This window comes from Cololabis saira, chromosome 23 (assembly GCF_033807715.1).
Source record: "Cololabis saira isolate AMF1-May2022 chromosome 23, fColSai1.1, whole genome shotgun sequence".
NCBI lineage: Eukaryota > Metazoa > Chordata > Actinopteri > Beloniformes > Belonidae > Cololabis > Cololabis saira.
Window position 1 is genome coordinate 7,083,243 of NC_084609.1, and position 12,131 is coordinate 7,095,373.

The 12,131-nt window shown below is 40.1% G+C and overlaps 1 protein-coding gene across 1 annotated transcript in view; it reads left to right on the top strand.

Moving 5' to 3' along the window:
• snd1 (staphylococcal nuclease and tudor domain containing 1) overlaps nt 1-12,131 on the top strand; it is a 275,137-nt gene that overhangs the window by 230,687 nt on the left and 32,319 nt on the right. The window contains exon 19 of the mRNA XM_061714247.1: nt 10,683-10,806. Coding sequence (XP_061570231.1) covers nt 10,683-10,806 — 124 coding nt within the window. The remainder of the gene's footprint in view (nt 1-10,682; nt 10,807-12,131) is intronic.

Consider the following 12,131-nt stretch of genomic DNA (forward strand, 5'->3'; position numbering starts at 1 on the left):
GCCAAAACGTTATACAATGTACAAAGAAAGTGCATTTATAAATGAATAAATAAACAAAAACTAATATGTTTTCTATTTAATTTAGTCTACTTTGGCCCATATCAAACTTTTGAGCCGGAGTGCATGAATAGTGCGGTGACAATCGCGTAAATCCATTATGTGTGTTAAAATATCGATATTTGCCGTCAGTTTATCGATTATTTATTGCAACAGGAAGCGCAACAATATATTGCTTCATATATTGCTTGTTGTTGCTTCAACTTTCACGCAAACGCAGCGACGTAACGACGGGGCTCCCCTTAGCACTTGAGCTGTGGAAAAACAAACCGGTTCTGTGAACCGGTTCTGTGAACGAGAACCAGCTCTGGAACCGGTTTGGTGGAAAAGGGGTAAAAGAGAAGGAAAAGATGCGATGGGGGGAATAGGTTGTTGGCGGCGTTTGCCAGCTGACTTGGAATTAAGGCCCAGTCCCAATCCCCCCCCTAGTCCTACTTTTCAGCTCTACCCCTAAATTTTGTGCGTTCCCGTGAGGGTAATGGTGTCCCAATTCCTCTTTGCATCTAGGGGTAGTGCACATAACGAGGGCTGGTGTGTATAAATCTAGCCCTACAGAGTGAGGGATTTCAGATGCTGACTTCACGACCGTGGGCCAAAAGAAATGTCCCTGAATTCTTTACGTCATCATTTGCAGACCGAATCAAACAAAAAAACATGGCGGAATAAAATCAATATTTTGAGTTAGTTTCTGCATAAAAATGCGCTTTGATTACATTTCTAGCGAGAAATATATATTTTACTTTCATAATGTTCACTCATTTTTAGGGCTAGTGGTAGAAATAGGGGGTGTATTGGGATTGGCCCTAAGGCTTTCAGGTTTTTCAATCGTCAGCCCTGGAACCGGTTTGGTGGAGAAGGGCTATCAGGGAGGGAACCAGACTCAGGAAAGAACCAGATTCCCTCTGAACGGCTGAGGGTTGAGAATTTTACAATCCGTCTGGGATTTCAAAGGGAGCCGGTGTAGAGAAGCTAAAACCGGAGAAAATATTAAAGATATTCAACATGTACATGAACGTTAAAGTCGCCCGCGACATTCAGCCTTGGCCTCTTGATTAAACCAAAACTGCTGAGAGCAGCAAAATATAGCCTTGGCCCAAGTCTGCATTAGAGCAAATACGTTGTTGTTGCTTCAACTTTCAAGCCAACGCAGCAACGTAATGACGTAGTTCCCCTTAGTACGGTGGCCGAGACCCACCATTGCTGAAAATAAAAGTAACGCTGCAAACAAAAAGAAACCCCGCTGCAAATAAAATAAAAAAACGACGCAAATAAAAAAGCCACAACGGAAGTGAATTACCGGGGACTATTTTTGTCGATGCACATTAAAAATTACACATAGCGACGTTGAATACTAACCTTTTCATTTATTTTCTCGTTCATTGTTCTTCTTATTCCTCACTCTTCTTATTTCTTCCTTTTCACTTACGTCCTCTTCGTCTTCTTCTTCTCCTCTCACGTAAAAAACACCGGTGCATCAGCAAAAATAATCCCCGGTAATTCACTTCCGTTGTGGTTTTTTTATTGGCGTCTTTTTTTTTTTTATTTGCAGCTGCGTTTCTTTATATTTGCAGCGTTTCTTTAATTTTCAGCAATGGCGGGTTTCGGCCACCGTACCTTACCACCCGAGCTGTGGAAAAACAAACCGACTCTCTCACCAGCACTGGCCCAGAACCAGAACCAGCCCTGGAACCAGTTTGGTGGAAAAGGAGAGCGAGGGAGAGAGACGGCCAGAAAGGGAGAGAGGGGTCAGTGGCCTAACGTAGCATTTCCCTCATGAGTTATGGTAATGGTCGGGTTTATGTTTCTGTTTGTCTTTGTTTCCCTGACGGGTGTCCTTTTCCCAGATTTACTCCACTTTGAATGTCATTTTTATCGACGGCTCTCATTAGCGACCGCTGCTCTTCTTCCCCCACGCATCCGTCTCCTTGTGATTATTTACCTTTATTCTTTAGTGTAACGACTTCTGTAAACGGCTGAATGGGAGACACCGGCGCCGTGGGGAATCTCCCACTAGAGGAATGTTTGCTTGTTTTTTTTCCTTTTAACCTGCGTTTTGTCCCCCAACCCTGGTATAATCGCTCCCTCGCTTAGTGCCGGGCTTTCAAGATGTAATTATATATGATTTACAAACAGCTGCAGCTTTTATGGATGTATCAATGGAGGAGAAACAGATGAATAAAGAGATGAAGACAAAGACTTTGGCCAGCATTGGCTGCGGTCAGAGGTTAAGCTGCTTTTTGGATCGCTGCTTTGGCTCCTCCTCCATCCGTTCAGCCGTCACGCTGGACACGGTTTAGCCTTATGCTGGTGGATGTTTGGTTGAATAGGAATCTGCCTCTGCAAGACGGCGTTTCTACCTGAACCTGGGTCTTATGGCGCTTTTCAACTAGGGGTCTAACGTGTCGAGTAGATACTTTGATGTCTGAGTCAGGATGTGACATCAGCGAAAGAGACTCTGACGGCAGATTCTTGTTCATTTTATTCCACCAGCAACGGCAGCAGAAGTCTGTTTGGTGATCCAACTCTGAGGTGCAGATGTTCATAAACCTGGTGCTGAGGAGAGAATTAAAAAGGGAACTAGACGGGCGATAAGGAACGACCAGATCTACCAGGAGCTCTGTCTCTTCATAGCTGCTCGCGGCTCCAGCTGATTTTTCAGCAGCGCTGAGACAAAATAAAAAAATTAAAGCGTAGTCGCTTGAAGCTTCTCTCTCTCTCATTTTTTAACTTGATATCGAACACAAGCCACAGACCCAGCAGCACATACAGGACTGTCTCAGAAAATTAGAATATTGTGATAAAGTCCTTTATTTTCTGTAATGCAAAAATGTCATACATCCTGGATTCATTACAAATCAACTGAAATATTGCAAGCCTTTTATTATTTTAATATTGCTGATCATGGCTCACAGCTTAAGAAAACTCAAATATCCTATCTCAAAAAATTAGAATATTCTGGGAATCTTAAACTACTACTATTCTGAATCCAGAATGTATGACATTTTTTGTTTTTTTTTAATTGCATTACAGAAAATAAAGAACTTTATCACAATATTCAAATTTTCTGAGACAGTCCTGTATATCATCTCCTCCAGGTTCTACATCTTTAGTGTTGTCTTCTTCGTTTAGATCACACAATCAAATACGTCACAGCAGCTTCACTCAAACCTCCTACTTCTGATCTGGGTATTGAAATGAAACTAGGGGAGTCGGGCTGAGTAGGTACTAGTGGAAAAGCTCCAAAGATCAGCCATTCCTGAACTTTAGAACACCAAGGCCCACTTTGAAATGTGAAAAATCTTGGGTCCCCATCCAAACCTTTAATCGCAACTGTAGTCAACATAAAATAATAATATTAAAAGATAGAATTAGTCACCAAACCTTTAATCACAAAGGTGATCAACATACAGGACTAGAATTAATTGCCAAACGTTTAATCAACATTGGTTTTGATTGTCACTTGCCGCTTGGTTTTCTCTTTTCCTCTTGACACCTGTGAGCCGCGGCTCCGTCTTACCTGCCACAACACAAGATGAAGTGTTCACCAATCATGGTGCCAGATTGATGATGAGAGAGGAGCTACTTCCTATATTAATGTGACGCTTGAACAAGAAGCTGACACCTGTCTTATGACAGTAGAATAACACTCAATTGGTTTGTTTTATTACTTCTAAATATTTTTAAAAATCATGTATCATAAATATTTTACAGTAAATAAAAAAATCAAGGATTTAACATATTAATTTGTTTATTTTGAATGACCTCTCGTGGCCCACACTTTGGGAATCGCAGCACTTGATGTTTTTTCATCAAACAAACAAACATGACCTGTGAAAGCGAGCGGTGGCACGTTTGTGCTTGAGACGTGCGTGTTGAGGAAAGCTAATTTAAAAATACGAGATTCATCTCATCGAAGGGAAGTAGTTGCAATCTTCATGATTTAATGGTGCGAATCTCCTCAGAGGTTAGTTTGAGAGTGTTAGCAGAAGCTCCGAGTGAAGATGCTCAGTTGTTGAATCTAGGGCTGGGGATTGATTCAAATGTCAACATTCTGATTCTTAAGGTTCAGAATTGATTGTCACGATTCGATTCAATCCGATGTCGATTTGGATTAGTGTTATTATAAAGATTTTTTGAGCTGTTACCTGAATGACATGACTGTAGTTAAGCAACATATTAATACTAGTATTAAACTTCACCATGTTCAATGTTTGATAGTTTCACACCACATGCATGTGGGAATTAAATGACGCAACTACTGGGATTAAAGTTCACTGGGTAAGAATGTTATAAAAAAAACAAAACATCTTAGACATACAAATCAATTTTTACGGAAGAGTATTAGGGCCAGGCAGGAGAAAAATAAAAATAATATTTTAGAGGATTTTTTTTCATTATGCACTTCGAGAAAATAGTCGAAATGTCGAGAAAATAGTCGAAATTTAGAGAAAAAAGTCAAAATGTTGAGAAAAAAGTTGAAATGTTGAGAATAATGTTGAAGTACAATTTCGAGAAAACAGTCAAAATGTTGAGAAAAAAGTCAAAATTTCGTGAATAAAGTTGAAATGTTGAGGAAAAAGGCGAAATTTCGACTTTATTCTTGAAATTGTATTTCAACATTAATCTCGACCTTCCGACTTTTTTCTCGACATTTCAACTTTTTTCTCGAAGTGCAGAATAAAAAAAAAAATCTTCCCTTCTCGAATATTTTTTCTCCTGCATGCCCCTAATACTCTTCCGTAATTTTTAGGAATTAATATAAGAATTTCTTTCTTTCAACACAGGCCTAGTTGAAGCGCTCCGCACGGCTACATGCACATCTAAATCCAGCGGTTCGCAATAATCGAGCTGAGGGTTTAACTGGAGCTACAAGCCCTTTCGTGTTGGCGTTCTGTTTGAACAATTAGTGAACAAACACGGCAGATTTGACGTAGAAGAAAGAACATGTGAATATATACGTCAGGGGTCGGCAAGTAAGTTTGGCCTCGGGCCAAATTTTTTCGGAGCAACTGAATGGCGGGCCAGAACATTACATCAATCAGGCGAAAAATGTTTTTTTTTTTTTCTACTAAACAAAACGTTTTCCCCTTATCTATAGGCTACTAGTATTATTATACTATTATATCTTGTACAAAAAAGTAATTTAAGAAAGTCATTAGTTTAAATAAAGTAACTTGAATTTGCTACTGACTGTTATTAGTGTGTTATTACTGCTTTACTCTGTGGCTGCGTTATGAAACCGCTTATAAGTAACTTGGTGATAATAATATTATTTTCTGCCAAGCTACTAACAAATGCAGTCCTTCTTTAAAATACACTGAACGACATTAAACACATGAAAAACCCATGATATGAACAGTAGCACAGGGGACGGTAAGTGCACACGGAGCAGCAGGTCTGTGTCTCCTGAAGCCAGTGAGAGGATATGCAAATGAGGCGGATTTTCCAACGTATTTTTAGACATATAATGGACGTTTTACCATTTAAAAGACCAACAGCAAAACTCAAGGTAAGTTATCAGGTGTATTTTTCACAGTTTAAACCACAACAAATCACTTGACACATAAGTCTTACCATTTCAACAGCTTCAGGAGTTCTGCCGGGAGTCTGTGCCTACGTTACTCCCATAGACATATATAAAGGCTAGATGACTCGTCCGCGCTGCTGCGACGTCGTCACACGGCGGCCATCTTGCCACAGGAGACTCGCTCACTCATAACATTGTGTTTAATGGTGCATGTACTGCAAAACAACCTTAACTTGCTCAATTCTCAACAGATTTTCAAACAGTTTGGTTTGTTATGAACGTCAGAGATGTAGTTATGACACTGCATACTTGTGAATAATTATGAACATTGAAAAACGTACTTTTATATGAAAATAACCAGAAACAGATGCCATGACATGCTATTTATATTAAATCAATATTTCTATAGTATTCTTAGTAATATTTATATTTACATTATAACATATATACATATATTATTACCTTATAACATGTTTATATATTATTACATTATGATGTATTTATATCATGATATAAATACATCATAATGTAATCATTTATAAACATGTTATAATGTCATATACATACATGTTATAATGTAATAATAATAATACATATATATATATATATATATATATATATATATATATATATATATATATATATATATATATACACACATGTTATATGGTAATAATATATATGTATGTTATAATGTAAATATAAATATTACTAAGAATACTATAGAAATATTGATTTAATATAAATACCATGTCATAGCTATCTGTTTCTGGTTATTTTCATATAAAAGTACGTTTTTCAATGTTTATAATTATTCACAAGTATGCAGTGTCATAACTACATCTCTGACGTTCATAACAAACCAAACTGTTTGAAAATCTGTTGAGAATTGAACAAGTTAAGGTTGTTTAAGCAGTACATGCACCATTAAACACAATGTTATGAGTGAGCGAGTCTCCTGTGGCAAGATGGCCGCCGTGTGACGACATCGCTCTGAATTGGCAGCAGCGCGGACGAGTCATCTAGCCTTTATATATGTCTATGGTTACTCCTGAATATTTGTGTGCACCTCTAATTAAGGCCTATGCTACAGGTGACAGGGAAATATACAGAATTGTGTGCGCCCGGAATCATTCTCTATGAAATTGTCGTTTTTGTGATAGTAAATAATTAAAAAAAAAAAAAAAAATTTTTTTTTTTTAAATCAGATTTTCAATGTCATCTGGCGGGCCAGATATTATTGGAGACGGGCCAATTTTGGCCCGCGGGCCGCCAGTTGCCGACCACTGATATACGTGTTCCTCGTCTTCTTCTGAGAAAAAAAAAAGAAATACACGTAGCAAGTTGCCCCTTTTTGGCTTTTTGAAGGCTGATAAACTTCACACTTGGTTCTGCAGAGGAAAGAGATGACGCTTGTCTGAGTCCAGTTGTTTTGGGGGATCAAATCCATAAAAGTACATGTTTTCTGCTCCACTCAGTCCTAATGGTGCTGATGCTGCTGGATAAAAACATCAAAGACCAGGTGATTTTAGTCTAAAAGACGAAGAAGTTTATTACTTTCATGTCTCCCAGCAGGAGTTTTGTCTCCTAAAAGCATCAGCATCCCTCGATAATTACGAGAGAGAGAACATATTCCTCTTTCTCTCTGTAATAATTCACAGTTGTGTAGAGAAGTGAGAGGGAATTATCAACTTTTTAATCTTAATAATAGATGTAGATGCAGCAAAGCTGGACTGAAACGCAGCTTTCCCTGCGTTTGTGTGCAGAATCATCCCCGCGTCGCTCTTCAAGCGTGGAACACACATCTGCTAAACTCTCTTACTTTATGTTCTTCACAGCCTTCAGATGTTTTCTAACACACTCTAGTCCTTATAGGTCAGCTTTCTCACAAGATGTTGCCATGACGATTCATCTTGGTATTAGAACAATGGTGCAGTGCTGCAACAAATCCACAAATCCCTCGTCTCCACATGTAATCTTGATGAGCTGCTGCCGTGATGGAAGAGTTGTTTTAAACTTGCAGCTGCTAGTTTAGTTGTTTTTTTAATCTTTCTGGCTTAATGATGTGGTTTGTTTATCTGAATAAGATGCTTGGTAACTCTGCCGCTCCGAGTTCAGTTTCCTGAGACGTCGGGATGCGTTGAGGGGAAATCAGCGGAGCGGCGGTTCAGATAAGACGGATGTGTTCGGCTGGCGGAGACGAGTGCAGATTAGAGGAGGCCTCTCGTTTTCCTGTTTCCCCCCCGAGCAACTATCAGCAATCACCGTCACCGTGGGGGTCCGGAGGAGTGTTGGACACCTCCAGCCTGACGGCTCAGAATCAGACTAAACACCAAGCCTTTTCTGGTCCACTTAGTGCCTTTGCCTCCCACCTTGACGACGTGCAAACGAAGGAAAAACGGCGTCAGTTTTTACATCTTCCTGCATGAACTCAGGCGTTAATGACCACCAGCAGCAGAAACGCGACACATCACATGCACACGGGCCAAGAAACCAGCTGGGATTTAGAAAAGTCACTATTGATTAGGCCTGTGTTGAAAAAGTCGATCTTCCGATTCTAAATCGATTCTCATAATTCCTAAAAATCGATTCGTATGTCTAAAGATCGATTTTTATTTTTTTTCCCCTCCATATTACATTACAACTTTTGGTATTTTTTTGTTTTATACCCAAAAAAAGGAATGTTTTGTTGGACAAGAATAACTGGTGCCATGTTTCTGCCTTTAAATATGGCAAAAACATGAAAGTTTTCAGTTATAATTGCATAAATTGTCTATATTTCATTACTTTATATACCGTCTTTTTTTTTTTTTTTTTTCCATTACACTACAACTTTTGGTATTTTTTTGTTTTATGCCCAAAAAAAGGAACGTTTTGTTGGACACAAGAACAACTGGTGCCATGTTTCTGCCTTTTAATATGGCAAAAACATTAGAGTTTTCAGTTATAATTGCATAAATTGTCTATATTTCATTACTTTATATACTGTCTTTTTTTTTTTTTTTTTTTTTATGCCCAAAAAAAGGAATGTTTTGTTGGACACAAGAATAACTGGTGCCATGTTTCTGCCTTTAAATATGGCAAAAACATGAAAGTTTTCAGTTATAATTGCATAAATTGTCTATATTTCATTAATTTATATACTGTCTTGGGGTTACATTTGGATGAAATGCTGAAAACCAAAATCTTAAAAAAAATTAAAAAAATTATCTACCTTTCAACCTCGCCGCGCCCCCCCTGCAATAGCGGGGCGCGCCCCCCAGTTTGGGAACCAGTGCTCTAAAGGAACTTTCTGTGGCGATAAAGATCATTGATGACTAGAAAACTTCTCTCTAGAAAACTCCCCTGAAGGGAACGTTTGCACAAGTTCATCCCGAGGTCGGGTGGTGCAGCGTTGAGGAACATCCTGAATAAACAGATGACCCCGGGGCTTCACTCCGGCTCCACTGACCTCACGTATTCAAGTTCACGACATCGGAGCTGGAGAAAGAGCTTAATAAACAAAAGACAGGAAGCTTAAGAGCTGGAAGTGCTCCCACTTACTTACTCACTAGCTGGAGTCGTCGGTAACTGATGGCTGCAAATCAGGCTGCCACTTACCGCCATCTCTGATGTCTGCACCTCCCGCCACGTCCTGGTTCCCGCCGTGGATCCGCCTGATGTAACGGGTTGATGGGCCGTGAGAGCCTGCTGGGAGATGCTGGGAGATGCTGGCTGTGCTCGCCGCGGCGGCGGAGCCACGGTCAACAAACAAGTAAACCGCCGCGTGGCCCGACCGCTTTCTGTAGCCGCTTTAATTAAGACGGATCAAATATTAACAGCGAGGAGTCTGACCCCGATTATTATATTAATATAAACAACAAAGAGCCCTCCGTCTGGGGAGGAGACTGAGTTCTGGTTCTGATTCTGGTCTGATTCACAGCACGAATCGGCACAGATTACTTTTGTAATACTGTATTTGACCCGTAATTCTCGTCAGTTGTGTGAAATAAGACCTGGAAACAGGTATTGTGGCATAGAATTATCAAATTGGTTTAATTCCCCGTACGAATTGTTACAGATTACTTTTGTAATACTGTATTTGACCCGGTCTTTGTACGTTTTGACCGTATAGAAACGTAATTCTTGCCATTGTAAGAATGAGATGTACCTGCTGGACTCTACTGCCCTTACTTTTTAACAACTTGTGCTTTTTTTATCATTTTACCTCTTTTCTTATCATTTTATTTCATTTTTTTGTTATTTACTGTTTAATTGTGTCTTGCCGCTTTTAATGTTGACGTAAAGCACTTTGAATTACCTTGTGTTGAATCTTGCTATACAAATAAACTTGCCTTGTCTACTGATGAAGCCGGAGACTTTCAGGAAAACATATTGATTATTCCGCGAGGGTCAGAGTTTAAATCATCCACAGGTTTTTTTCTGGTTTGAACTTTTAAATTAATCAAATAAAATGGAGTTCAGGTTTCTTCCTTGTTGACTTCTGGTCTCTCAGGTCGCGTGGTTGTGCCCCCTCCACTATACAGGACTGTCTCAGAAAATTAGAATATTGTGATAAAGTTCTTTATTTTCTGTAATGCTATTTAAAAAAAACAAAAATGTCATACATTCTGGATTCATTATAAATCAACTGAAATATTGCAAGCCTTTTATTATTTTAATATTGCTGATTATGGTTTACAGTTTAAGATTAAGATTCCCAGAATATTATAATTTTTTGAGATAGGATATTTGAGTTTTCTTAAGCTGTAAGCCATGATCAGCAATATAAAAATAATAAAAGGCTTGCAATATTTCAGTTGATTTGTAATGAATCCAGAATGTATGACATTTTTGTTTTTGTAATTGCATTACAGAAAATCACAATATTTTAATTTTCTGAGACAGTCCTGTAGTTGCAGTTTGAGACCTGGACTGGTTGCTGTTTGTGTCTCTGCCTGTTCCCGTTTCTGTTTTCTTGTTTTCTCTCTTGCAGATTCTAAAGGCTTGTGTGTTTTCTTGTGTTTCTCCCATTTCAGACTTGCAGCGGATGCCACTTTGTTTTTTTAATTGAGTGTGAGAAAGTGATCTTGACTCTGTTTGTAACTGTCTCCATCAGGAAGCCAGCTGGAGAGCCTGATGGACACCATGAGGGCAGAGATCACCGCCCAGCCGCCGGTGGAGGGATCCTACGCCGCACGGCGGGGGGATTACTGTATAGCCAAGTTCGCCGACGGTGAATGGTGAGTAGTGAACGTCTCGGTAACCTTCTCATCTTCGCCTCGTCGTGGTTTTAGCCGGTGATGCAGTCACTGCTGACACCAGGGCCGCCGCAAGGGGTGTGCGAACCGTGCGACCGCACGGGGCCTCGCGCCCCAAGGGGCCTCGCGCTATGGGCCGTTTTTTTTTTTTTTTTTTTCAATTTTTTTTTTTTTTTTTTCGTTTTTGTTTTTCGTTTTTTCCCTTATAAATATCAACAGACATGTTCCATTACAGACCTAAATGTGTACTAGTCTGTACATATCAATAAATATATGTGCAATGATGCGCGTGTCTGTTGTTCCATACAACTGATCAGACCAAGCGCAGACACAAGCTGCTCTGATCCTGCTCTGACGGGTGGAGTTGGAACAAACTGCCACACAATGTCTGGAAGTTTCCATCAGGGGATTAAAAAAGAAAAAAACTAAAGAAAATGGAAGAGTTTAATGCCTCTCTGAAAGGCTCGTTTGATAAATTTGTTACAAAAATCACCGATCCGACCGGGTCTCAAGCAGCCGTGGGGCCCCTCGTCGAGGCAAGTCAAATGATGATGAGGCAGGGGAAAGTATCCAGTATTTTGCTAATTGGAGAGTTAAAATTGCACATATAGACACTCAATCCGACCCGAAAAACGCAAAAATTTCGCGAGGGCCCCCCCCCACCATTTTGCACAGGGCCTCGCAAATCTCCCAGGCGGCTCTGGCTGACACCTACGGTTGTAATTAGCTCCATCGCGGCGTTGGCCCTTTTAAAATCAGCAGTCGCTCGATGGATACCCTTCCCCCCCTTCGTCTGGTCTCTGGATGTTTACAGATGGTCATGGGGACAGATAGAAGTCACAGTGATCCGGGGAGGGGGGTTTGGGGGTGTTAAGGAGCGGTAGGTGGAAGGAAAGAACGAGGGAAGTGATTAGAAACCAAATGGCGGCCTCGGAGCCTCGGACAGGTGCTGCTCCGTTTACCTTCCTGTTCTGGGTCAATGTCCCGCCCACGTCACCGTAAACGTCAGCGTTTTAAACAGCCATCTGGTGCAGGTTTGTACTGTTACTGTCCTCAAGTTGGTGAAGAAGGAGTTTGCTGAGAGTTAAACCTGCTCCAGGTGGAAAATATCTAATATTTTCTTAATCAATACAATTATCATGAACATGCTTCAATGGATTCCAATGAAACCTGAGTAGACTTCCAATTTCTATCCATCCATCCATCCACTCATCCATCCATCCACTCATCCATCCATCCATCCACTCATCCATCCATCCACTCATCCAACCATCCATCCATCCATCCATCCATCCATCCCTGCATCC